This window comes from Vidua chalybeata, chromosome 5, assembly GCF_026979565.1.
Source record: "Vidua chalybeata isolate OUT-0048 chromosome 5, bVidCha1 merged haplotype, whole genome shotgun sequence".
In the NCBI taxonomy this organism is placed as follows: Eukaryota; Metazoa; Chordata; class Aves; order Passeriformes; family Viduidae; genus Vidua; species Vidua chalybeata.
The window spans coordinates 18,225,150-18,252,041 of record NC_071534.1 but is presented as its reverse complement, the minus strand read 5'-3'; the positions used below and the strand labels follow the sequence as shown (position 1 = coordinate 18,252,041).

At 51.1% G+C, this 26,892-nt stretch overlaps 2 protein-coding genes and 1 long non-coding RNA gene across 9 annotated transcripts; 2 read left to right on the top strand and 1 right to left on the bottom strand.

Annotated features, from left to right (window-relative positions):
• The first annotated feature begins 1,302 nt into the window (after positions 1-1,302).
• On the top strand, positions 1,303-7,608 carry SMIM45 (small integral membrane protein 45). Of its 2 annotated transcripts, XM_053942552.1 has the most exons (4): positions 1,303-3,608; positions 6,112-6,184; positions 6,718-6,962; positions 7,096-7,608. In XM_053942552.1, the coding sequence occupies exon 3, from the start codon at positions 6,720-6,722 to the stop codon at positions 6,924-6,926; it is 207 nt and encodes a 68-aa protein (XP_053798527.1). In that variant the 5' UTR covers positions 1,303-3,608; positions 6,112-6,184; positions 6,718-6,719; the 3' UTR covers positions 6,927-6,962; positions 7,096-7,608. The 2 variants fall into 2 exon arrangements, with proteins under 2 accessions (XP_053798527.1, XP_053798526.1); XM_053942551.1 differs by having other exon boundaries at positions 1,307-3,608; positions 6,718-7,608.
• Positions 7,609-10,883: 3,275 nt separating this feature from the next.
• SEPTIN3 (septin 3) lies at positions 10,884-26,877 on the top strand. 6 transcript variants are annotated; one of them, XR_008430899.1, is made up of 11 exons: positions 10,884-11,235; positions 17,928-18,119; positions 18,368-18,496; positions 19,232-19,313; positions 19,670-19,807; positions 20,173-20,290; positions 20,742-20,837; positions 21,648-21,747; positions 22,229-22,280; positions 23,525-23,789; positions 26,286-26,877. XR_008430899.1 is itself a non-coding variant. In XM_053942512.1 (10 exons), the coding sequence occupies exons 1-10, from the start codon at positions 10,899-10,901 to the stop codon at positions 23,658-23,660; spliced, it is 1,380 nt and encodes a 459-aa protein (XP_053798487.1). In that variant the 5' UTR covers positions 10,884-10,898; the 3' UTR covers positions 23,661-23,921. The 6 variants fall into 6 exon arrangements, 5 of the variants coding, with proteins under 5 accessions (XP_053798487.1, XP_053798488.1, XP_053798490.1 ...); XM_053942512.1 differs by lacking the exon at positions 26,286-26,877 and having other exon boundaries at positions 23,525-23,921; XM_053942513.1 differs by lacking the exon at positions 26,286-26,877 and having other exon boundaries at positions 10,897-11,235; positions 21,651-21,747; positions 23,525-23,921.
• On the bottom strand, positions 22,587-26,477 carry LOC128787943 (uncharacterized). Its single transcript, XR_008430908.1, has 3 exons — positions 26,391-26,477; positions 23,471-23,540; positions 22,587-22,826 (listed from the first exon to the last, which is right to left on the bottom strand). It is a non-coding gene; the product is annotated as an uncharacterized LOC128787943 (long non-coding RNA).
• Positions 26,878-26,892: the final 15 nt, after the last annotated feature.

Below are 26,892 nucleotides of genomic sequence, written 5' to 3'. Positions count from 1 at the left end.
CTATTTTTAGACCCAAAGTAAATCAGTTTTTTTCATTCTGCTCTTTAATTTAACTCACTATACAAATTTCCTTAGTTTTTGATCAACTCAGCAAAGCTTCTCTAATGGGTTTTCTTTTTTGAAGATGCAGTAGCACCCAGAAGGTGGGTTAGTCTGCTTTCCCACCAGACTATCCCCAACTGATGCCCTGCCCATGCATCCCGTATGCCTTCTGCATCCTGCAGCAGCTCCCTCACCTCCAGCAGCTGAGCAAGGAAGCATTTCTGTGACCCTTGCTGAAGTTTTGTCCTCTACTGCAGATGTTGAGGAAGGCAAGTTTGATAAACTCCATCTTCTCCCATGCTTCTACCTGCATCGGGAGAGTAATATTGGGATATTGGTGTTGCTTTAAAGACAGACATTGACCTGGGTCTGGTCATCTCAGAAGATGCTGATAAAAGGATAAAGGACACTAAAGAACAGTGAAAAACCTTGTTAAGAAACACTGGAATGACACTTAACCAGGCCTGGGATTAAGCTGAGCTCAGAACATGGTTTATGCTGTAATTTATGGACATGCTACAAGCAGGAGGTATGTGCCTGAGGCTGCCTGACCATCTCCTTTTTTTCCAGCCAAGGCTTTTGTCTTTGAGAAGGGTTTCATGATTTCTGCTCTGGCTGGTGGCCCTCCCATCAAACCTGACCCCATGTACGCCTTCATCATGCAGGTGAATTTGTCATTGCCCAGAGATATGGAGAGAGTCAGAGGCTTGGTGATAGGCAGGTGTCCTGGGATGAATGGCTTTGAGGGGCTCGGTCTGTGCACAGACATTCAGAGACTTCCTCCAAGCCAGGTGAAGGGGGCTGGAAGGCCCCAAGGCACCAGGCAGAATGATATGCACAAGCTTATGCCTGGAAGACCTGAGTGGCACACAGCAGCCTCATCTGAGGTGGAAGCTGAACTGCAGCTGAACGTGTTTCCATGCAGATTGAGCTGCACTGGCACATCAGTGCCTGGAGCTGTCTCGCAGCTTTAGCTCTTGTTGGAAACCAAAGGATGTGACAGCACCTGAGAGCCCGGTCACAGGCAGCAAGCAGCTGCGTCAGAGGCACAGGGTCTTCAAGCGTGTCCCAGCTCCAGCAGCACAAAGCCCCATGTTTTTTTCTTGCTGTGTCCAAGGGTGCTTCAGACTCATGTGGGGGGATTCCTGCTTGAAGCAAGAGAGGTTGCCACATCATGATCTTGCCCACTGCTGTGGTGGTGGCTGCAGAAAGATGTGATCACCATTCCTTGTCACGTCCTCCCAGTGTTCGCATGGCAGGGAAATGAGCCAGAGGAAAAAACGACCTCATGAGTCAAAACCCTTGCTGTTCTGGGCTTTTGGCTGCACCAGCAGCACACTGGCATTAAGCCCAAGCTTAAATCTGGGAATGAGTTGAAGACTGGCAAATACACACTGGCTCTCATGTGCCCCTGAGGTGACCTAGAACTGAGAGTTGGAACAGCTGGCTAGGGAAAATGGGAGGAGCTTACACGCTGTGGCATGAATATACCTGGCCTGGCAGGCTCTACTGAGTGCCTGCAGCTTCTCCACTGACCAGTCACTTGGATAAGTGAATAGTCTCCTGCATTGTGCCAGGAACCACTGATCTCCCTCTCATTTTCTTTGCACACCTGGAAAGCGGTTTTCCTTTTGCCCTCTCAAATGGACTGTCTTTGCCTGCCCTAAAGGTTTGCTCTGAGGATGCAATAAAAAATATCCTTCCAAAGTTATTTTTAAAAATCTTTTTCTCCAAAGCACATGTTTCTCTCCCAGTATGGTCAAAGCTGTGGGGCTTTGTGAAGCAAGCCCTGCAGTTGGATTAGTAAAGCAGTAACTGTGCTGATGGTCAAGGTGTCATGTCCAAACTTCATTGAGGTTAAAATTAAGGCACGATTGCAGGCTCCACTCTGGCAATCATCTGGAGTGCCCACCTTACTGGGAAAAACCAAGAAGCAGTTGGCTAAACCTAATGGATCTGATCCTCCATGCAGATATCCTGCTAGGTACAGAGGGTTTGCAAGGCCTATACTCAATGCTTCTAAGCTGTTATGAAGTTACATCAAGAAGAAGTGAGGCTGAGGAAGACCAAAAGAGGATGAAGAGGAAATCACAGAGCATACCAGCCAGGTCCCACGGCTCCATCACAGCCTCTCTCTGCACTGGTGGATGAAACCCTGGCACAGACCAGGTGACAGACCCTTACTATGCATTACCCTTGGAGCTGGCAGGCGTGCATGGGCTCTGTCACCATCCACAGCTTGGCTTGGAGAGAGGATGAACTCCTTTGTGCCTGAAACACGACCTACTGGGAATTAAGACCTCAAATCTCACAGCTCCTGGAGTAGCAGACACAAATTCAGGCCTCATACATTTCAGTGGATACTATTAATCCTGAAAACCTTTACAATAACACACAGTGGCACATCTGCAGGGCTGTAAGTGTCAAAAACTAAGTGGGTGGAGCTGGACAGCACAAAGAGAGCAGGCAGTTTTTTGGGCTGGAGCCAGTTTGATTTTGCTAAAACTCTTTTGTGTTAAACAATTTCTGGGTCACGGTGAAAATTTCCCTTTGTAAAAAACAAACAAACAAACAAACAACAACAAACCAAACAACAAAACAACCTCAATATGAAAAACCAAACCAGTTTGCATGTTCCCATTTTTGTGCTGCTGTAAAGCTGAAAATGTTTTAACAAAACATCTCTTGTCAGCAGCAGCAATGACAGAACTAGGTATGGATTCAGGAAAAAGGTATTTCACTGAAAGCAAGAATAGTACTTCAGACAGCATTGTTTTTCTGTTTCCTGACAAAAGATTCTTTTGGTCATAGTGTTGATTGTTTTAATTTTACATAAAAGCCCTGACGGGAGTACTAAACCCCTTTGCCTCTAACCCCTCTCTCTCTCTCTGACTCCCACCCACTGATGAAAAACCACCAGCCCCCAATCCTTGGGCTGCACACGCTGGTAAATCTGTGGAGCCTGAACATTCTGTCCATCTCCATCAGCTCGAACTCACACACATGTGCCCCAGCATTTCTCCTCCTCCGGGGCTGCAGCCGGACTGCGGATGACGCGGGAGGAGAGAGAGCACCCCGCGGCCAGCTCCCTCGCGGCTCTGACCCGGGTACCATGTGCGGGGGAGCTGGGGATGCTCGTTACCATAGCGACCTCTGCTAAAATGCTCCCCCCTCCCCGCGCCGGGATGCAGCCCGTTGCAGACAGTCGTTCTTGCGTTTGTGGAGGAAGGCCGGTGGTGGGGTGCCCCGGGGAGGCTGGAGCGGGGCTGACACTAGCGGGGAGGCGGTAGGGGAAGCCCCCGGGAGTCCCGTTGGGCAATGAGGCCACGCTGCTGGCTGCCTGTCCTTCCCCCGCCCGCCGCGGCTGCTCCCGCCATCCCTCCCTCCCTGCCTGCCTCCCGCCCATCCGCGCCTGTCGCCTCCCGCTGTCACCCAGCTCTCCCGGCGCGGGGTCCCTTCTCCCTGGCGCTGCCTGGCCGGGAAAGGAGCCTGACTCATCCCGGCTGGGACCCGACAGATGCGGGAGGGAGCAGCCTCATCCCGGCGCCCTGCACCCGTGGAAGAAGGTAGGTGACAAGTGTCAGGGCATGTAGCGGTGCTTGTTGGGGATGCGGTGCATGGGAGCGAGGTCATGTCTGGGACCCCAGTGATCGGCAGCTCTGTGCCCCAAGCTGCAGCCTGCCCCAGGGTGCCCTGGGGGTCTGGGGGAATCTCCCGCGGTCGAGGTGAGCCCACAGCTTGTAACACTGCAAAATGAGTTGTGATCCCAGCCATGCGCACGGGAGGGTTCTGTACCCAAATTCTCCTGTAGGCTGCTCCCAGCCTCCCCCAAGCAGTTTCTGCCCTGCCACTGACAACGTGGCCCCTGGGGCTCCTGTCACAAGTGTACCCACAGCACCTCGGGGGCAGTGGGAGGTGGCATAGGGGATCCACGGGTGACATTGAAGGCAAGAGGCTGGAGTGAGATGCAGCACGGGTTTAAAAGGGGTCAGACAGCTTATTTATATAAGACATGGTTTTGAATGGAAGACCAAAGACTCTTTTGTGTCTTGGAGGGATGTGGATGTCCCACTGCAAAATGAGGTGCTGAAGATCAACTGGTCCAGCAAGGTTAAGGCACATTTTATATCTGCAGAACTGCTCCAGAAAGCTGACATTTTTAAATGAAACACCTTCTTTTCAGTATTTGCAGCCAAAATCTGCTCACCTGCCTGACAAAAGCAAGTTGCTTCTCCAGGCCAGCCCTGCAGAGGCTGGAGGTGGGGCTCTGACACCTCATCCAGCGCTCGGCTTGGCCATGATGAGGAACCTTCGTTGAGGAGGCGGGGACGGGTGAGCAGCATGGGGACACAGCAGGATAGGGCTGCATAGCAAGTAGACTGAAGAATAGGTTGCTGGCGAGGAGCTAGGAAATGCTGGCTCGACTAGTGATGGAGGAAGGATGAATTGGGAAGTGTGTAGGGCTGCTTTTTATTCCAGTGCTTTTTTGGAGGGCAGCTTCACTCACACATTTAGAAAGTGGATGATCAGGGAAGGGAATGAGGTTATTGGCTTTCCTCCCATCAGCTTAGGAGGTCCAAGCTAAACTCACCTTCACAGTGTCCCTAATCCTGCCCATTGCTGTTGCCAGCCAGGGACAGATGCCAGCTGCAGAGACACCTCTGAAAAAGGGGTTTGCAGCAGCCTGAGACCCCCAGGATGTCTGCAGATGCAACTGGGGGGTGAAGGGGGTGCAAAGGATCTCTTTTGCAGAGTAAGTAGGAAAGCTGTGCTGAGGGGTTTCTGACCCAGAGTTCAGACCCAGTTCCTGTTGCAGAAGGGGTTCGTGCCTAATTCCTTACACAGTCCCCTAAGGTGCATTAAAGGAAGCCCCACAGCTCCTCACAACACCTCTGTGATGTTGTTGCAAGTTATGGTGGGAGCTTTCCTCAGGAGCTGCTCACCTGAGGAAGGCACAGGCAGCCATGAAGAGGCAGCAGCAGTGCCCAGATCAGATCCATGCCAATAAGTAGGAGGAAATCAGACATTTTTTGCAGTTTCTTGCTTCTGGTAATAAGAATTGCAGCTTGTTTCAGATCTTACCCTGTGACAAAAAACTTAATGTTACAGGCCCTCCTGGGACAAGAGGTATCCAGAAGATAAATGCTGTTGGGCACATTGGAAACAGCTGATGGCTGTGGTATTAAAAAAAAAAAAAAAAAAGCCCAGCCCCTGATGTGGAAAAGGCATCAACCTTATGGGCCAGGAGCAGGGAAGAGGATGGAAATGCTCAGAGCTATACCCTGCCTCCTCTTAACCCGCCCTGTGCAAGGAATTTGGGGATATATGGTTAATGCAGAGGGATGACCTGGGTGATGGTCAGATGTGACAGCTTTCATCTGTCTGGAAAAGCAGGAGTTTGATGTGGGTACACTTCATTGTGTCCCCACTGAAGTCAGTGGGCATTTCATCATTCCCACCAAGGGTGAGGGTTATGGAAAGCCCCCTTTCAGGACTGCATTTTTTTGTGCCTGAGTCTGTCACCACTGTGCTCTCCCAAGCGTGAGGGTGCCAGGTTTAATCCACCAAAGCCTTTAACAAGCAGCACATTTGCAGTGCAAAACCCAGAAGATCTGGTGTCCGGTGAAGTTGTAGCTGTGCTTTTTGTGCGGGATGCTTTTTGATCCCTTTTTCTGTCCCTGCATGATCCACACCTTGGCTGTCATTTTGGTGCAGAGCAAGCAGCAGAGCTGAACAGGCTGGGCACCTTTGCAGGTTGCAGTGTGGGTTGCTGTCTCCCTCCCAAAGGATGGAGATAAGGGATGGGATCAAATGTGATGCCATTACAGATTTAAATGTCCCTAAGTTAGGGTGCATGCCCTAAGCATGGCATCAGCAGGGCCGTAATGGTGGGGAGAGAATGTGCCAGGGAACCAGCAGGTTATGGGGCTGGGACCCCATTTGTTCACCCCTCCAGAAATATTCAGCCCTTACATCTAGACAAGGAGATGTTTGCTCCTTCCTGCTCTTCCATTTTTAGCACTGGGCCAGCAGCAATCACACAGTGTGGTGTTGTTTTGTGTTCCCCAGGGCAACGCTGCTCCGGACTCACCGTGCACCTGGCTGGCCAGGGGTTCTTGGCAAGGCAGATCGGCTGCTCCCGGTAAGTGTCCCCCCTTGCACAATGGCTGATGTGGTGGAGGGATCTCAGGTCTGCTCACAGACTGGTGCTGAACCAAGGACCCTGAGCCCTGGCAAAGCAGAACCTGAAATAGAGGTGCAGTACGGGAGGGCTCAGTTCTGAGCCAGATCAGCTCAGACTGGGAATTCAAAGGGGTAATGGAGTGTCAGGGGAAGCAGATTTTCCCTCAAGCAGGAGGTGAGAAGCAGCTGTATTTGCCCACTGCCCACCTTTAATCACTGGCAGCAGGGTTGGGGGTGAGCAAGCTGAAGCCCCTCTGTGGGGAGGGAGTAGGATCGACACTCTGTGCAGAGGTCCCAGCAATGACACCAATAGCATTGACCTCTCCCAGTGGATGAGGTGCCTTCATGTGCAACCAAGCATGAACCAGGTGCAGCAGGGCTGTGAGGAGGAATTGGGCACTGCTGATGAGGCAGATGTCTTGTGATCAATCTTGGTGGAGGTGTGTTTTGGGTGCTCCCACTGCATGAGCTTTCTCTCCTTTTCTCTGGCAGCCATGCCCCACTTCTTGGATTGGTTTGTGCCTGTGTATCTGATGATCTCCATTCTCATCCTGGTGGGCTTTGGAGCTTGCATTTACTACTTTGAACCAGGACTCCAGGAAGCCCATAAGTGGCGAACACAGAGGCCAATTATGGAGCGAGACCTTCGGAAGACCCTGATGATTCGGGACAACCTGGCCTTTGGGGTGCCTGAGGTCTGACAAGCTGCTCATCACAGCCAGAGGAATCTCTCCTGGGTAGGCAGCAGACCACAAGCCTTACTAGGGATGGCAGTCCTGCCCTGGTAAAAGTGGGGCTGGCCATCACTTTGCTCTCTGCTGATCTGGGTCTCGTACTCATCATTCGCCATTCTGCCTCTTTGCTTCTTAGTCAAGATTTGTTTGGCTGGGCTTCCCGTGCTCACAGATCTTCAGCCAGTCAAGGACTTCTGCTGCTTCCCATGGCCAAGAGTGACATTTGTGCCACTCAAATGAAATATCCCTTGTTAATCACTTGAGTTTGAGCTGCCTGGCATCTTGACAGGATCTTCAGTAGGAAAGGTACCAGGTTTGCAAAAGGATACAGAACCTTGTACTCCTATTCCCTAGGTTAAATCTAACACAGTCTGTCTAAGTCCAAGGGGTGTTTTGGGGAATATAAATGGGATTTCAATACAAATTGTTGCTTCAGCTGAGCTCTTCCCAGCACCCACTCTTGATGCTAGGATGGTGAGCTTGCTGAAGCTCTGTGCAGAGGGACCAAGGGCTCAGTGAGCCTCAGACTGAACGCCTTTATCCTTGCTAAATGCACACCCCTTCTGTGTCTGTTTGGGAGATGGAGAGCATCCATCCCTACATCCATTCCAGATGCACCACACTGAAATTAAAGGTCTTTATTAAAGAGGTTGGTTCAAGTCCTGTGTCTAGCTGAGAATGTTCTGCAGCTCTCCATGCAGGGTGCTGCCAGACTTACCACATCAGCCCCTCCTGATCTGCCTGACCTTCTGCTCCTCTGTCATGGAGGAAGATGGGATAGTCTGTGAAGCTACTTGCACTTGTTCAGTCTCTTGCACTGCAGAGCCCTACAGCTTGGTTAGCCTCTCTTTCTTAACTGTTTCCCAAAGAAAGCTGTGAAGCCCTCAGCCCTTTTTTCCCCTGCATGTCTCTGACAAGGAACATTGAGCCTGCTATCTAAATAGGCCCATTGTACACCTTTGCTTTCTGGACCCAAGCTGTATAATGTGGGTCTGGCAAAAAATCCCATGTTTATAGACTTTCTTCCCTGTCACAGGGATGACCAGCCACCAAAGTGCTGTATGAAGATGTGACACTGGGACTGAGAGGGATATCCCCATCCTTTCTCTCCCTGACAGCCCAGTGCAATGCCCAGTGTGTACAGGGAGGTTTGAGAGAGCAAGGAGCCTGTGGCAGAAGGTTGTGTCTCCTCTCCTCCTACCCCAACATGCAGCTTTTGCATGCATGTAGGTGCAATGGTGCTACCTGTGACTGCTCTGGACACAGAGGGATTCTGCCTGTCCCACTCCTGCATATCCCTGGCATGTTAGCTGGTGCCACCATCCTTTGTGCACGTGTCTGTGCATCCTGTGCCAGCCAGTGTATTGGCAACTCATATCTCCAGTGTCCTTCTATTGTTATGGCTCTGTGCTCTAGTCCCCAATGGCTCCTTTCAGCAGCAGGGATTCCTCAGGCCAGCTGTGAAGATCTGCCACAGCTCCTGGCTTGTGTCACTCAGCCTCACCTGTGAACCTGGGAGCAGGAAGTTTTCTCCTCCATTCTCAAAGAAAGAAGGAGAGTTAATTGGGCTGCTGTGAATGATTTATGCAGGGAAATGCAGTGAGTGGGATTATTCCTGTGCCCAAAGTTTTGCTTGCCCTGGCAAGCATAGGCTCAAAGCACAGGTGCAGCCTGAAAGTTGGTAATTCTTTGGTGATCCAAGTTAATTTTTAGCTCTAAGGAATGGATCAGGACATCCTGCAGATATCCTGGGTCTTCCTGGGACATTTCATCTACCAGACTGCAATTGCATTACCATTCTTTTCCACACCAAAACCAGGCAAGCTGGCAGGAGCTTTCTGGCTCTGTTTCAGACAGAGGACAAGTCAAGTGTCCTTTCATTCAGCCAAGTAACAGAGACTGTGATGCAAGTACCATAACTGGGGAGTCTCACTCAGCAGGGAAATGCAGTGAATAGGATTGCTGCTGTGCCCAAAGTTATACTTGCCCAGGCAAGCAAAGACTCAAAAGAGCAGGAGTAGTCTGAAACAGATACATTTTTGTGACTTAGGGCTGTGAAATGGAAATGACCAGGGGCTGGGTTGCATGGCACAATGTGCCACCCTCGGCTGCATGGTTCACATTTCCTGCTCTCTGGTACATCACAGCCATATCTTCAAACACCAACTGGGAAACCTGCTTCCTCACCTCAACTCCCTGATAGGTGGGACTGCCCTGTAAATGGACACAGCTGAGCTGTGGGGTAGCATAAAAACCTCGCCACTGGAGCTGAGGGGCTTGGAGCAGTCAGGAAGAAGTTAAACTGTAGGAAGGGGAGCCTACACTCACAAGGGTCCCCTCTCCCCTGCTCTATGTTCTCCTCTGCATGCTGCCGTGCTTGTGTTGAGCTCCACTCTGCCCATGACTCAATGCAGAAACTGAGCAAAAGAAGACAGCAACCAGGTGAGGGCTGGATTAGAGAGAAACCAACTGTTCATCTCCTCTGGTTTACTTTTTGTGCTGTTTAGTCATGACACAATCATCATTAAGCCAGGTGTTTTCCATGGCTATGAAGGACTTTATTGTCAGCAGTGTCAAAGGCTTCCCCAGTGGAAGTGCGTGACAAACTGCGTGGTTGATGCTTTGTTTTTCTGTTGTTCCCCCTGGGAGCTGCCTCCCTCTAGCACTGGGTAGGCAGCAAGGAGCAGTCTGCAGTGAGGTTTCCTTTACAAGAGGGTAGGTCTCCATCCACCTGGCTCCTGTGCCAGCTACACTGCCGGGCTATCTCGGAATAATTAAAGGCAAATGCTGCCTGAAAACTGTGATGGTTTCTCCTCTGTGGGATCTGTACAGCCAGAAAGACCTTAGGGAAGAAGGAAATAGTCACAGATACTGTATTAAACTGCATAAATAATCAGAGAAGGTCCTTATTGCTGGAAATACTAAAAATACCAGGTTGGGGTTTTTTTTCATGTTTTCTGTCTCTTTGCCCTTAAGGAAGCAGAGAATTCACACTGTCCTGAGCTCTGCTTTCCACTAGCATTCCAAATGACTTTATGTGGGTCACTGGATAGTGATGCCTCTTCTACTTCACTCAGCCCTGGTCACCTGAAATCATGCAGTCATTGTCCCTGCCACACTGCAGGTGCTGTGGGTGTCTGTCTCTCCTTTTCTTTGCTCCCACTTGCCCACCAAACCATTCATATTGTCATCCCATCCCACCAAAACACCTTTCTCCTTTCCTCCTTGTTTATTATGTTGCTCTTCAAAGTCTCATACAGTGAGGAAGATGTAATGTGGAATGCTGAATCCCTCTTGACCCTGAAAATGCCACAAAGCTGGCAAAATTAAGAAACAATCATAATAATGATGATAATGAAGAAGCAAAAGAAAATCAGAATAAGGGAGTGAAGCATCAGCTTGGACGAACACCCAACAAGTGACCACTGAACTTGCGCAGTGGGATATAAATTGTTGCAGTGGAATATGCCATTTGAGGGGGGAAAATCTAAGAGAGGAAGGGAAAGCATTTCAAAAATTCAAATATTTTTAAATTTTTTTTTAATCACACACAGTGTCCTTGGAAGCAGGCAGCACAGGCCTGACCTGGCAGGTCTTCATCACTCCTCCACCTCCTGCCATAGGAACAGGGCACAGGGTCATGTTGTGGAGCTGCCCATGTCGTGGGGCTGCTGGTGGCAGGGGTCAGGAAGGTGCTGGGCAAGGGCAGGAGTGGCCATGGCACCCAGCGTGGGAGCGAGCCATGCAGGCCACAAGAGCCCCATTGTCCCAGCTGGAGGCGGGCTGGCCGGACAGGGCTGGAGGTGGGGGCTCAAGCATGTGAATGACAGCAGCCCCGGGGAGCTCTGCACCCCGAGACACCACAGCCCTGACAGCAGGGACAGCCTGGGACCCCGGCCTCTGCCCTGCACCTCTGCTTCCATCCTACAGCCGACCGCCATGGAGGAGGAGATCGCCTTTCATCGCAGCTGCCTGTCCGCCCCAGGGAGCCCCAGCGGCCCCAGCCGCATCCCGGGCCCCGCACGGCGGCGGGACAGCCCCCTCGCTGTCGCAGCCCCCACGAAGCGGAGCTGCCTCTCGGTCACCCTGCGCCGGGCTGCCGGGGCCGGCGGGGGGCTCCCCTGGGAGCGGCTGCGGGGCACGGCCCCTGTCACCCCAATCCCTCCTCGGCCCCGGCCCGTGGCGGCCGAGGGGCCCCAGCGACACGGCAGCTCTGACGGGGCCGAGGCCACCCCGGTGGCGAAGATGGAACTGTCCTGCGCCCCACCACGCTCCGGTGGGTCTCCGCTGACGGGATGGGCTGGGCAGAGGGAGGGAGGCACCAAGGCGTCCCTTGGCGATGACATGGAGCCCAGCATGGGGCAGGACCCTTCAGAAGAGGTAGGGTGATGAGAGGGAGGATGGGGGCTTCCTCCCCTTGGAGTGATTTCCTCTTGACCCCCACCAGAATTATGGGTGGGCAATAGCTGGTGGAAAGACAGCCCTTGTGTTTGTGAGCCTGGCAGCCAGCAGAGAGACAGGCAACTATGGTTGCCATGTCAGGACATTTTCTGGGTGCCGGAATGCCTGTCTGTTTGTCGGAAACCAGTCTGTCCACTGCCCAGCCTAGCCCGGGGTAACTGCTGACAATTACTTCTAAATGTTCCTGTACCCTGCAGTGGGTGCAGTTTTTGTCCCAGAGCACTGCAAAAAGAGGAACCCCAAACCCTTGCCAAGTCTGCCAGGCATCCCACAGCCTGGCCCCCACGCAGGGGGCTTGTCTTGTGGTGGAGGAACACATGATGCTCCTATCATCCCACTGACTAGAGGGTCAGAAGCATTCCCAGATGTTGATGCCCCAGCACAGCATGACAGGAACACAGTGCCTGTTGGAGCCAGGGTTCACAGCTGTAGGAGAAGGAAATGCAAAGCAGAGAAAGGGCATCCCCATGCAAAGATGCAAGCAGCCAGAGGCATCCACACAGCTCTCCAGGCACAGGCACATCCACAGGGCACACGGAGGTGCCTGCCAGAGCACAAGGGGATGTGACCTGTGTTCTCCAACATGGTCCAAGTGGGAGGACCTGTCCGTGCTCGCCAGATGCAGGCACACACATGTTTGTACACACATGCACGCAGAGGGGACAGCGCTGGCTCTGCCGCTGCGCCTTGGGCTGACAGTCAGGAATAGTGGTGCTGGAGGAGAAAAGATTTCTCGTACTTTCACAGCCAAACTGGAGGGCAAATCGCTTTTGATGAACCAACACATTCTCAATTTCCTCCCTCTGGGAAAGCAGGAGATTTTGCAATCCCCTGATCCTACGAAATACCTAGGGGCAAAGAGCACCGTTTCTCAGCCCCGCCGGAACTAAGCTGTGAAGGGTTAAATATGCCCCTCCCTAAACAAGCAGAGATGCTGAAAAGGCTGGGGAATTGGGAGGGAAAAAGGCAAGAAAAGGCCTGTGGGGTGTGGGTGTGCAATAAGGGCCCCTCCAGGACATGGGGGCCCCATCGGCAGCGGCCCCTCCAACCCCGAGGCCATGCCCCCCCCTCCCCCCCCCCCGCAAGTCAGGGAGGCTGGCGGGGGCCTGGGATGGAGCCGGGGGAGGGTGCGCGGGGGGAGATTTTGCGGAGATGTTTAATATTCAGGTCACATGACGATGGCAGCAGGAGCAGCACCAGCATCCCCGCTCTGCTGAAATAGCCACTGGAGAAGGAAGGGAAGGAGAAAGGGGGAGAAGAGGACACAGGGAAGAAAGACAAAGGTAAAAGCAAGTGGAGCTTTGTAGCTCACCGTGCTGCTTCATCAGCGTCAGGCTAGAAAAGTGGGGGGAGACCCACCCCCTTGGGAGAGGATTCGGAGAAAAAGGAAGCTTCATGTTCAAAGGTAGGATGCTCCGGGCTTGGCAGGGCTGGGCAACGCCAGAGGGACACCGCTGGGGCTTTTGCGCAGGCATCCTCCGCCGTGCCCCCACGCTGCCCAGCTCTGGGCATAGGGGAGGGATAACCCCGGAGGGCAGTGGGGGAAATCGGTCCTGGCTTTGTCTTTTCTCTGTTTTTTTCCTTTTGGTGGCAGCAGTCTTGTATGAAGAAGAAGGAGCAGGGCTGGTTGTGGTGCTGATGCAGAATAGTTAGTGGCAGGCACTGCTTTGAAAGGAAGGGATAATCCAGCTGGGGAGTGCCCACAAACTGCTCAGCACCTGGCTTGTCCCTTGTCAGTGGCAGGCAGTGGGGATGTCCTGTGCCTCTCCCTGAGCATTTGCACAGGAGCCAGCAGGCATGCGAGCAGGGGCACAGGCAGCTGTGGTGATGTGGCTACCATGTTCCAGGGGTGCTCAGCATCCTCTTGCCTTGTGATACAGCTGTGCCACCCAGGGGGTGAACTGGGACATGGGACGAGGATTGTACGGCTGGAGAGCAGCACCAAGGGCATGGCTCGGGCTGTGCTGGCTGGGCTGGGGATGTGCCCAGCTCCTTCACCTCCAGCTTCTGCATCTCCAGAGAGGCTTCAGCACATACTGCCCTAGATTTCACTGCAGCCGAGCTCTTGCCCAAGCCCTTTGCAGAATGCTGAAGGGAAGAAAGGTTGCTGTTGGGAAGGCTGCAGCAGCCCAGAGGATTGGGATGATCTTCAAGCCAGGCAAAATGATCTGGTAAGAAGAATGGTTCTGTTCTGTACTCCAGCCGTTGCCCTGCACAGCTGAAAGAAATGCCCTGGGGTCATCACAGGAACTGAGGAGGGAAAGGTATTTTTTTAGTGGAGAGATGCTCAGTCCAACACCTCTGCAGATCTGAAGCAAGGGGCAGGTCCTGATGCCCATGAGCCCCAGGGAGGCTGTACTACTGAAGCAGCTGCTTGGTTTCTTTCCTAGGAACCTGGCATCCTGGCCCCTTTGAGGGCCTGCTTCTACCAGCCACCTTCAGGTTTTGAACTCATCCCTCCTCCCTGTTCCATATCTACAGGGAGTGGGACTGTGGGTCCAGGACCATATGGGTGGAAGAGGCTGGGGTGAAATGTGTGTGAGAATCTCTGCCTCCAGCTGCAGAGGGACAACCTCGTGCTACACTGGAGGAGAGCTGCAGCGAGGCCATCCATATGTTATTTGGGGGTTAAATAGCTTTTCATTGCTGGAAGCTGTTTTGTGGTGAGCACTGTTTGCAGCTCTCCCTCCCTCTTGCCAGACAAAGGATGGGAAGGCAGGGGGAGGGGATGCGACTGTATCTGGGTTATCAGGACATAGATGTTGGTCCCCACTACCTGAGCCCCCAAGGGACCTGCAGGGCCACCTCTGTCCCTACACAGGTCCTATGAACATCAGAGCATGAAGGGTGAGCTGCAGTAGTGGTGTCTGCTGCTGGCCACATATACCGGCCTTCCAGGAAGAGGTTCTGGGGTGGATCAATGGTTGTCAGAAGCAGGAGCTAGCTGGGACCATGGGGACGTCTCTGGGCACTCATTCTGGTTCTTCCTGTCCCTGCCTCAAAAGCTGTGCCTTCCCTTGGTCCAGTCACATGGAGCATCTCCTGTTAACCAGATATTATTCCTAAGTGCCCAGCCCAGGGCCACCTCATACCAGATCTGGGCAGCAGGGAGGTATCACCAGCTACAGCCCTCTTAAATGAGCTTCTCTTAGCACAGAGAACAAAGCAGCAGGGAAAAGGGAGGCCTTGCAAACAGCAGATGTAAGTGGTTAACCTTGGCTAGCCCTCTATTCATTATCAGCCATACTGGCTGTAGTGCCCTCTCGCGCATTCATTACAGGGGACAGCTGCGAGGGCTAAGGGATGTGCCCAGGACACGGAATGCCAGCCCTTGACCAGCCACTCAATGTGCTCAGGAGCCTTCCTAGCACCATTAGCTTTAGTGCACATAAAACAGAGCCACTCCCAGGAGAGCAGGCAGGCGTGTTTCATGTCTCAGGGTGCCTCTTACAGCTCTGGTCCTGGTTTTGCACACCCCAGCAGGCTGTTCCTCAGCTGGCTCCTTGAATTAATCTGTGGGAGGCAAAAGGTGAAAAGTCATATGCAGAAAGATGAGCCCTGGGAAAATTTCTGCAAAATGGGGGCTTCCCTGCCTGAGGCTGTATGGGAAGGAACCCCACACAGAGAAGAAGGCAAGTGGCCTAGAGGAGAAAAGCAGGTGGCTTACCCTGACACCTTGAATGCTCTGATATAAAATCCAGGAAATATATTTAACGAGACTTTGGGAGATCTTTTCTCCTGGTCTCAGGGTTTTCTATAGCTGCCCAAGAACTCAAATCTGAAATATCTGCCCTAGTCACTGCAAGCTCCTGGCTCCAACAGTGAAGCTCGCAAAGGAATGGTCTTGTATTATGATGTCCACAGCAGTTAGCAACATCTACTGGCTCTGGGCAAGGCTTTCCTTGGTGAGACTGAGGGATGAGTTATGAACCTCTTAGTGAGCCTTGAGGCTGACAGCAAATTCCCTCCTTCCTCCTCCCTGTGTAAGAACAAGCGTTGAAGGAATAAAGGAGAGGGTAACAGATGCCCTGAGGACAAGCTACCACCCAGGCAATGAAAGGGTCACAGCTCACATGGCCCATGTTCTGCACCCATCCCATGCAGCTGCTCAGCTAGGCTTTCTTCCTATCTTGACCTGTTCCCTTCCACTTTTGGAGTTTATTTGCTCCCTTTCTCCAGTAGCCAAGTACCTCACTGGGGCCACAGCCCCCTGTCCCTAATTCCCTCATCATTCCATTTCTCTCTCTCTTCTCCCACTCTTAGGGCTAGGTAGGACCCCAGCAGAGCTGTGTGGGGTGTATATGGAGAAAGCTGCAGCAGCATAAGGGGCACGGCGCAGCCACACAGCCATGACACAGGTGCTGTGGGCAGCCTGGGACAGGACAAGTGAAGGGTAGGGTGCAGGAGAACTGGCTGGCCTGGCCCCCTGTGCTGTACCAGAGAGATGGGCTTTCCTGGCTCACATCAGCTTTGATAAATCTGAAAAAAAAGACAGTGGGAGCCTCAAGGGATGCTTTGTCAGCAGGAAAGGCACATAGTAGTTGTGATGGGTGTGAGAGAGAATTGCAGCTGAGAAGCACTTGGCGTGGCAGGCTGCCTCCTCCAGCAGCTGCCTGGCAGTGTGAGGTGCTCCAAATTGCCAGTTTGACTCAAGCCAATGGTCCATCTTGTGCTCTGGTTCCCCCAGGGTGCTGCTCGCTGCTTCAGGAGAGGGTGATGATAGTCCAGGGTGCCTTCACGTGGTGGGGAAAAGCAGGAGGGGGCCATCCTCCCACTGACCTCTCCTGTGTGGGCAAGGTGGAACAGAGGTGGCACAAGAGCCTTCAGATGATACCCACAGTGCTGTACATAAGTGGCTGTGCTACTGTCGTTTCTCACAGGGAAAAACTCCTTCTCCCAGTTTAATATAAAAGACTTCCCAAGCAGTGAAAAGGAGCTGGGTGGAGGCACCCTTCTCCCTGCAAAGGGTGGCCCTTCCACCAGATCTTTCCTTAGCACATGATAGTGGGATATTACAGTTTAAAAAAAAATGTAAAATCTTCACTGTGTAGAGCAGCCCTTGTGTCAGCATTGGAGTTTTTAGATGGGACTGCCAGACAGAGTCCCCATTCAGCCATCAAGCCTGCTCCAGCCTAACCCTGTCCTTGAACAAGATCTCTCTGACCTCTTCTTAGTCTGTCTCTGCCTGGCTTGACTAAGATGTCACAGGGACCCCAGATTGGTGCCATCAATCTCACCAGTCCAGTGACTTCTGAATCATTTTCCTTGTGAAGAGGGGCATATGTCACCACCAAATGGCAGTCTAGCTGCCTAGCTGCTCATGTCCTTTTCTGCTGCCAGTGGATTCTGGTAAGTGGAAAAAAAAATGGTGCCAAAATGATGGAAAGGGATCATTTAGTGTAAGATACTTGAACTGAAGTGGCATCCAAAACAAATGAAGTACTTACCAAGCAAAAATGCATTCTGTCTCTGTCCTGGAAAAATAACCCTCTAATGAGACAAAGCATGGGGAGTCAAGTAATTAGAGTGGGAGAACCTCTAGTTTGCAGCTGGCTTGTATATGAAAGGTATTTGATTCCTATCCCCTTCATCTTCCTTTCCAGATTCATCCCTCACGCCTGCCTTCCCCACCAATTAGAGCTTTTCTTCCATGCCCTGTCCTTTCCCAACCTCCGCTTCCTCCCAGCGGGTGGGAGTTACTCACTAATGAGACAGAGATAAATGGATGAGATCTGCCCCTAGCAATGTGACCAAAAAAGGGTCAGGGAGGCTGGAAAGCCCTCAGGGTTTTCATTTTACCCGATTGTTTTACATGGAAGAAGTGAGGAAGCAGAGATGAGGAGAGAAAGAGGCAGATAATTAATTTTCTGATCATGATGATTAGTTTCTTGAGTATGACAAAAACCATTGGTCTGTGGGTGGGAGGCATGCACAGAGATTATGGCCATGCTTTCACTTCCACCATCGTCTTCCTCTGAGGAACTCAGCCTGTGCACCACAGCCAGTAATGCAGCCACCCCTGGCAAGGGCCAACATGCAAGTCCTCATGATACATCCCAAACTCTGTTTCAATGCCAGGACTTGACACATAATTTTTTGAAGTCTGTTCCATTGCAAATTTTATGGTGAACTTGAAGGGGCAAAACAGTGGTGATCCTGTTGAGAACTGGGAGGCAAAAATAAGGAGACACACCCAGAGCTTTGGGCACCTGATAATCAGCCCAGTCAGACTTGCTGCTCCTGCTGTTTGGAGGTAGCCATCAATACACTGCATTCTCAGTGAACCCCACTTCACCTCCTCATCTGGAGTGGGACATAGAAGAGTGTGCTAGAAACTCAAGTAGATGTTGCTCCATGATGAGCCTTACCACTAAAATCTTGACCTTCAGTTATTCTCAATAGCCTTTGAAAAGGCTGCTCAACGCTGCCCTCAGCCCCTGTGACACATCAGCAAAGAGGCTGTTGTTAAACCTCAATGATGATTTTTCAATCTTTGTCCCCATGCAGGACCAGTGGAGAGCAAAAACGAAGCAGCCATGTCTGAGCTGGTCCCAGAGCCGCGACAAAAGCCAGTTGTACCAATGAAGCCCATGGGCATCAACGCCAGCTTGCTGGGCTACATCGGTATTGACACCATAATTGAGCAGATGCGCAAGAAAACCATGAAGACAGGTTTCGACTTCAACATCATGGTTGTAGGTAGGCAGAGACCAGCTGAGAAACTGGGAACCATGGCCAGGGACTGTCCCCTGAGGCCAGGTGGGAGAACAAGCCCTGCGGGGAGGGCATGAGGGCACAGACAGAAGTTGCTCTGAGGGAAAACAGAGCCTGAACAAGGCAAGGAGACACCTCCAGCCCCTCCCTCTGCCAGCCTGGCTCTGTTCCTTGGGCCTGCTGTCATCACCAGGCTGTGCAAATGTCACAAGCTTCCTCTCTGCAATCCTCAGGTCAGAGCGGACTGGGAAAGTCAACCCTGGTAAACACCCTCTTCAAATCCCAGGTGAGCCGCAAATCTTCAGGCTGGAACCGGGAGGAGAAGATCCCCAAAACAGTGGAGATCAAAGCTATTGGGCACGGTAAGAGCCAGGCTGCTGGGGTGGAAGCAATACTGACGCCTCAGCATAGTCTTGCAGAAGATCTCAGCAGTCTACGCAAATAGTTCTTTGGTATTAGGCAGCCCTTTCTCCATAGGAAGCTAAAGGACAGTTTTAGGTGGCCTCAGAGACAGACAAGGCTTTTCTTAAACTGGAATGCCCCTGATGCCACAGCCAAAAGTGAGGGGTAGACAAGTAGTTAGAGAGATTTCATCACCTAAGACATTAGTCTGCAGTTGTGGATTAAGCCTTGCCGTAAGTCATTTTCATCTGCAGTTACATTTAATAAGCTACACAAGTTGCATTGTTGGGTCCCATCCCAAGCCTGGTAGTGCACAGCTCCTCACAAAGCATCAGCACAATTCCTACAGTGGTGCAGGGTAATGAGCATCATCTCAGATTCAGGATGATGCATTAGAGGGGAGAAGTTGTGTTAGGGTAGGTACTACCTTTGGGCCACAGACTGAGCACAAATCCATTTTCCTTTGGCAAAGTGGTGTAAGGTGGCTTTTGTGCAGATATTACCAAAATTTGGGGTCAGACATGGAAATGGGGGTCATAACTGCTGAGGCATGACACAATCTGGTCTGGTTGTGCTTGCTGGGCAGGGATGAGGGCAGAGCTCTCTTGTTCCCTTGTATGTGGGACACAAAGACATGTTTCATGAGAGAGCAAGTCCCCAGGGAGGAGTATGACTGTTTGCAATTTCTCCCCCAGTCATTGAAGAAGGTGGTGTCAAAATGAAGCTGACAGTGATTGACACACCAGGATTTGGGGACCAGATCAACAATGAGAACTGGTGAGTTTTACAAGATCAAAGCCTTGTGTCCCAGAAAGGGCTGAAGTTAAGACGGTACATGAGTGATTGTGATCTGCTTGGCCCTTGAAAGCATCTGGGATCTTGTTGCACTCGGGGGCTGATCATGGGGCCGTGGGACAGTGAAACCATGGGTCTATGTGTGTGATTGCGGGGTATGCACATATTACATGGTGAGTGCACAGAAACTCTTAATCATCTGTGCTGATGGCAAGAGGCTTCAGGTGGATATTTTTTTTATGCCTGAGACTGCTTTGCCATCAGAGCTGGGAACACTGTAGGCAGGAACACGAGGAGATTTGTACCTGTCTATTCATCTCTTTCTCCCACTTCAACAGCTGGGAGCCTATTGAGAAATATATCAACGAGCAATATGAAAAGTTTTTGAAAGAGGAGGTGAATATTGCAAGGAAGAAACGAATTCCAGACACACGTGTGCACTGCTGCCTCTACTTCATCTCCCCTACGGGACACTCGTATGTACACAGTCCCTTGTCCTTCCTCCAGCCCTTGGTACCTCTGTGCCAGATATATACCCTACACTGCTGCACCCCAGACATGGACCCAGGGATCCTGCCAGCAGGACTGGGCACTGTTTAACTTAACTTTGGGAGCTGTGGAGCTTGAAAGGGTCTAAGATAACAAGAGTGGGAGAAATGCCACTGTGTTTTTTGGGAGAGGGCAGAATGGATGGGAAGAAGGAGATGAGAACATGGTGGCAGCAAGCAGGGTATGTACAAGGGAGGGTTCACTGGTGCCCTGATGCTTGGACAGTCATTAGGATTAAAGGTGAGGAGGGAAAAAAGTGACCCCTTCCATCTTGTTCCTTCTTGGGCTGCAGCTTGCGGCCTTTGGACCTGGAGTTCATGAAACATCTCAGCAAGGTAGTGAACATCATCCCAGTTATTGCTAAGGCTGACACCATGACCTTGGAGGAGAAAACCGAATTCAAACAAAGAGTGAGTATCTCCTCTTCTGGATGGGATCCTTTCCTGCCCTGGCTTGAAGGTGGGAGAAATGAGTGGTATCCTTCTTCCTGGGATTGCAGTGCAATTGCATACCCCCAGGGTGTGCACAGAGTCCAAAGCTGGGTTGGTGGGTTAAGTCCTAAAGATGCAGCTGTTTATATCTCCGAGGGCATCTGTTAGAGAAGGAAGAAATGTGTGTATCCTTGTGACATCTTGTGATATGTTCTGTCATGGGAACCAGAGAGCCAGACAAGTAACTGAGGTTGGGAAGAAAGACTCATCATTGCTGCCTTGTGTCCTCGCTTTACTGTGCACTTCCTTGGGACAATCCCTCCAGCTTCTGCCCACTGGAAGGATGTCCCAGATATGTTTGCCTGGCCTTGCCAACTGCCTTCCCTTCAGGTTTGTGCTGCTTTGTGCTCCAAAATGTCTCTCTGATTAGGTGCGCAAGGAACTAGAAGTAAATGGGATCGAGTTTTATCCCCAGAAAGAATTTGATGAGGACTTGGAGGATAAAACAGAGAACGACAAAATCAGGGTAGGAAACATTTTATTGTGGGAGGGGAAGGGTGGATGAGGAGAGCACCACATTTTGTTCTGCACTTCAGCATCACTGCCCTCACACATAAGAAAGAAACTGCTTTTTAATCTCCATTCCTGTGGTAATTGCAGTCTCTTTCCAGGGATATCTGTAAAGCAGAGTAAACCTAGGAGCATCTGCACAACCCTATGGATCACAGTCTCCTGCACTCTGTGCTCTGGAAACACAGAGTTTCTCCCAGTTCTTAGCCTCGTTTACTGTTCTACTTCCCAGGAAAGCTGCACACTTACTCAATTTCTGGCTTTCCTCAGTACAATCTCAGCCATTAAACTTGATGAATGTTCATGTGGCTTATGAGGAAGGATTATTTGAGTCCCATCTTTCTATTGTAAAAAACTACAAATATGGTGAGAAATATTCACCTCGAACTATCCATTTGAGCAGCTCTGGGCTGACAGACCCTCTGTTGGTTATGCTAAGGTACTTCTTCTCTGGTCATCCCCCTCAGAAATGCTGGAGGTAGGTGCAGAAAAGCTCTGCCCCAGCTCTGGAGCCCTTGGCACTGCTGCAAGCTACCCACTAAGCTTGTTGGGGTGCAAGGACACCTGGAAAACAAGAGTCCATAATTCTAGGGATAGCACTGAGGAGTGAAAAGGACAGCCAGTGAAGTTTTGTTCTGGAGAATCTATCCCCTTGGAAAAGTCCTTGTGTTTGTTGAGCTCAGAGGTGGAAAGGTGGATGGGGAACCATGGTGGTGCTGGTCTCTGGAAATGGGTTCAATGGATCTTTCCACATGTCTCTCCCCAGCAGGAAAGCATGCCCTTTGCAGTAGTGGGCAGTGACAAGGAGTACCAAGTGAATGGCAAAAGAGTCCTGGGCAGGAAAACACCTTGGGGAATCATTGAAGGTAAAAAACCTCTTGCTTATGGGAGCTGAAAGTATTGTCTGCAGATCACAGTAATAGACAAGAGTCCAGATAGCATGTCCTGTGGCTACCTTCCCATCCCATTTGTGACTAACTGCTTGAAACCAAACAAAAGGAGAATTCTCAAATAGCTGTGCCAGGAGAGAACTGCCATGGTCAATATGGTGCCACTGTCACCACCTGGCAGAAGCTGGAGCCACTCTGAACACCATGGTGTGTGAAGCTAAGCTCCTGAGGTTGCCTTGGCTTTCAAATGAAAATTCATGTGTGACTGCTCAGCATCTCTTAGTGTGTCTCCTCAATGCTCAACAGCGTGGCATTCAGACAACTGTCTGTCCTTTCTGAAGTATGCAAGCTCTACCCACTTGGAACCTGCCCCCATGGCAGTGGCTTTCCCATGCTCTATAACCACAAAGGGGCTGTTGAAAAAATCAAATGTAACAATTGATTGCTTTCTTTTCAGTGGAAAACCTCAATCACTGTGAATTTGCCCTGCTTCGAGATTTTGTCATCAGGTAAGGTCATGGTCATGCACCAGTTTGCTCTTGACGACCTGGGAGTCTTCCCGAGATCCAGTCAGAATGAAATAGCCCCTACTAAAAGGGAAATAAAGTAAATTTCAGGCAGTAAAAGCTTATGTGGTGTAGGGTTGGATTGAGCTTAAAGGGTAGATATTCTAGTGCCTCTCTTAGTGACACGACCACTATGTCAGGTAGGTGCTAGTTTTCATGTATGAGCTGGATGCCTGGAGAAAAGCAGGATACTACCACCCCTATCAAGGCTGCAAAAACTTCTATTAAGGGAGTTTTAAAAAAATCCCATTAAAGTTGCAAAAACTTTTATTTGCTGCTGACAACAGGTCAGTAATAAAGAGGTCACTACCACATCCTAGATTGTATTTCCTTCCAGGTTGAAGGATGTGCTGGAACATATGAGCTAGAAGTGAAAAGCTTCATATTTCATTAGCTTTCATTGTCCTGTCTTATTTCTACTCTGTTTCATGAAGTTGCCTCAGCACAAATTCTGCAGGAGAGCTGTAGATCCAGGGTCATCTCTCTTCCCTATAAAAACAGCACAAAAAATAAGAAAACAACAGAAACACAGTTCAAAACCAAAGCCCTGTGGCTCATTCCACTTGTGGGTATGGTGCTATTGAGACATTTGGCCAGGTACAATGCTTTGACATCACCCTACTTTCTTCTTGTTTTGTAATACCTTCTGCAGCAGAGGTGCTTTTCCAAAGTCTTTCAGTAAAAACATGCTACCCAAATGATCATCACAAAGCCTATAACAATCCAAGCCCCCAGGCTGTGTATGGAGGTTACAGATGATGCTCACAGCAGTGTTCTGCAGCTTATGATCTGCAGTGAACCTGATACACCTCCTGATGCTTCCTTGCCTCACTGCTGCTTCAGATAAGCCCCAGTCTGCTCTGACACACCAGGACGGCCAGTGGCTGTGCCAGTGGCACAGGTGAGAGAAGGGTGGGGCACTGGCAAGCATAGCCAGGAATTTCAGTCCATGTCCTGCATCCTGCCTGTGTGTTCTCAAATGCTGATACTCTAGCTCTCAGTTGTGTATGATGGCACCCATGCTATCTACCCATACAGAAAGAGGGCTAACAATAATTAGCTAAATTGACTGACTGAAAAAATCTTCCATTTATTTTGGGGAATAAAATTATCATCAGAAGGATAATACTTACTGTGCTGATATTGGCTATCATATCCTCTTTCCCGACCCACTTTGTCCCCTGCAGGACCCACCTTCAGGACCTAAAAGAAGTGACCCACAACATCCACTATGAGACCTACAGGGCCAAACGGCTGAATGACAATGGAGGGCTGCCCCCCATGACTGTCGAGACAGAGGAAAACCACGAAAGTAACCTGTGAAAGACCCTCCCCCTCCACGGTCACCTGGTGACTCTGGATAGACAACCCACCCCTGCTACCCTTGACTCAACCATGGGCCTGTCTCTGAAGCATGTGGCACATCCTCCGTGGGAGTGAGAGGATGCAAGTGTGAGTGCGTGCGGGCGTGCATGTGCCTCCCTGTGTGCCAGAGAGGGACAAGGGCATCTCCCCCGTCCTTCCCAGAGCCTCCCCATTCTCGGTTTGGTTTTTGCACAGTGGACTGTCCGTCAGCTTCCTTTCTCTCGTTTCTGTGTCTCAGCTCTGTATCTTGCCTGGGGGAAATAGTGTTGCGGGGGAAGGATTTCTAGGAGCATGGATTTTGGAGGGGGGGAGGTGTGGGGCATGCTGTAGTCCTGTTTTTATCACTTGGAGATATGGCAAGGAGAGACTCTGGGAGAGATGGTGGAGTCAATGCATGCATGTTTCAAGAGATGTCAGCAGAGATTTCTCTTGGCTCTTCCATGGGTGTAAAGACAGCTGGTTGGTCTGAGGGCATGGTGGCCTGGCATTTTATCCCCTTTTCTTGCTGTGGCTTTCCAAAGGGAAATGGTAGCTTGGAACAGGGTAGATGAGAGAAGACTGGCACATTTTGTGGTTCAGAGCAAGTGACTGGTGGGAGGAGACAGAATTAGTTCTTGGCCTGTAGCATCTGTTTGAGAAGCATCAAAGTATTTGGGGAAAATGGATATATTTCCCAAAATAAGCAAAACCCAGGGGGAAAGAATGTGTTCCTGCTGCAGAGGGTGCATTTGCCCTGCCCAGCACGAAGGTCAAAAGCCATGTTTGTGTCACAGGCATTCGAGACTGTGCAGATCAGACCAATCTGTGCTGGGTCACCCCACCTCATGGAGTCACCCCATGCCCCTGCTGCAATCCCCCATTGCAGTGGTCTCTCTCCACCAGCACTGAGCAGGTCCTGCCCAAACCCTTCCCCACAAGATGGCCCCTCCGCTGTGCAAGCACTGGGAAGACAGTGCCACAGGGGTTCCCTGCTGGGACCCTCCCCTAGGGACAGCTCCACTTGGCATAGCACCTTGGGCATCTTGGAGGAGTGCAAACAGCCATGGATTGAGAAGCACCGGGCCAGGGTGGGGGCACAAGAGATACCTCTTCCTCATTCTCCTCATTGAAATGGCTGCATTTGCTACTGTAGCAGTGCTGTTCCTCTGCTCTGTTACTGTCCCATGTCCCCCTCCACTCCTGTGCTTTTGTCCTCATTCCCTTTTAGCCCTCCATAGCTTTCTTCCTTCCTTTCTTTCCCTGTCCCACTTTCTTTGTTTTTATCCTTTAAGTCTCTCCTTCATTTCTCCAAGTACTTGAATATTCCTCTTCTCCAGGCTGTTTCCTCCCTCTCCCAAGCTCTCATACCTTCTGAACAATGTGCTTTTGTGTCCTGTTGAGAAGCTGTTGTTTTACCTTTCCCTGGAGGGGATGGGGAGGGAAGGCAAGGACCTGTGAGCAGGAAGAGGCACAGCTTCACTGAAGACCACATGCTTGTGTCTAGCTGGTGTGTCAGCCGTTTTCTGGCTGTCCCTAAGCGAGGTCGAAAGTGTCAGGGCTGTCTGGGCAGAAGGAAGGAGAGGAGAAGACCAGAGATGTCCTGAGGTTGGCAGCGTCTGCCTGTCTCTGCATGTCACGTGGCTGGCAGGGGCTGTCCCCTCCAGGAGAGTTGCCAGCCACACTTAAACCGCACATGTGGAATGCCATGGCCTGGCATGGCAGCACCGCGAGCAAGGGGAAGCGCGGGGGGCTTGGGATGGGGGTTGGAAAGGCTGGCACTGGAGGGAGGAAGAAGAAAACAGCAAATGAGCAGCAGAGGAGGACTCAAGTCAAACTTGATGTTGGTTGACGGAGCTGTATGGGGGCCAGGGCTGGCAATAGGGTTATCCAAGCCTTAGCAAAACTGTCTGGAGCATATGTCCATCTTGTGGCTTTCTCTGGTGCTGTCACTGCAAAGCAAAGATGCTCTTCACTCTCATTCCCACCTGTCCACACAAATCAGCCATTCTCAGCACCACTAGGATATGAGGGCCATACCAGCACTTCCTAGTCCTTTGACCATCCACGCTCACAGCTCCCGGTGTTCCTGTATGCAGTGTGTGCATGCAGCCTTGCACACCCTTCCCCCTGCACTAAGCCTCCTCAGTCCTGCAGGGAGCAGGAGCCTTGTCACTGGTGCCAGCAGCCATACCATGGACCCTTGCAGAAACCATCCTGCCACACTGCCACCCATCCTGCCACACAACCGGCCCTCCTCAGCCCAGGGACATCAAAGACATGAACCTCATCAAAGACACTGCCAGGGCTCTGCTTCTTCACAGCATTGAAGCACGAAGCCACGTCCCATCACCTTCACCCTGGGCTACAGAATAGTAATATTTATGACTTTTGGGCCCAACCAAGGGTTAGAGCAGAGACACGAGGCTGCCCTGCTTAAAGAAAGCAAAGCAGACCCATGCAATACAAGAGAGAGACTTTCCTTTGCCTGTAATGTGGATTTCAAGGACAAAGTTGTGTGTTTTGCCCTATAGGTTTAGGAATTTTTATTTCTTTGTAATAATGTGGTTTTTACACCCTGCTCTGTAATTTCTTGTCGGATCATAGACTACTTCTAAAGGATCCATAAAAGCTTGCTAAGAAAAACAAGCTCAGGTACTCCTCACTGCCATCTGCTCATGCCAATGTCCTACCAACATCCCGTGTACCTACCAGGAAGTCTGCAAACGGCAAATACAAAAAAAAATCCCACGTGGCCTGACAACGGGACATACTATCGGGAAGAAGTCTCTGTGAATGGACAAGCTGGGAAAAGTCTGAATCGAGCGCCACCAGCTGACTTCCAGGATGACCACAGCAAGTCAGCTGTTCCCCTGAGATATCCCGAGTGATGTTGCAGAGGGGAAGAGTCTAAACCTTACACCAGAGATGCGCACTCAGCGCATTCGCAGGCTCACAAGCTGTTCAGCAGATAAGCCGTTCGCCAGAAAAACTTTGCTAAGCACGGCAAATCCTGGACAACTTCCACTGAGGCAACCACGGCAGCGAACAGGCGTGGTTGCACTGAGCAGAGAGAGCCAGAGGAGCGAACAGGGCTGCGCGTAGGCATCAGTGGCTGTGGTTCGTTTTGCGGCCCGGCGCGGGGCCGCCCTCAGAGCGTCCCCTCCGCCACCGGCGGCCATTAAACCAAGCGAGCGCCGCCTCGCCTCCGCCT

What these genes read in the sequence shown, in the direction of transcription:
- SMIM45 (XM_053942552.1), top strand. Translation starts at nt 6,720, where the DNA reads ATGCCCCACTTCTTGGATTGGTTTGTGCCTGTGTATCTGATGATCTCC.
- SEPTIN3 (XM_053942512.1), top strand. Translation starts at nt 10,899, where the DNA reads ATGGAGGAGGAGATCGCCTTTCATCGCAGCTGCCTGTCCGCCCCAGGG. An exon ending in GATCAAAGCTATTGGGCACG is followed by an intron (nt 18,497 to 19,231) that starts GTAAGAGCCAGG and finishes TTTCTCCCCCAG; the next exon opens with TCATTGAAGAAGGTGGTGTC. An exon ending in CAGATCAACAATGAGAACTG is followed by an intron (nt 19,314 to 19,669) that starts GTGAGTTTTACA and finishes CCACTTCAACAG; the next exon opens with CTGGGAGCCTATTGAGAAAT.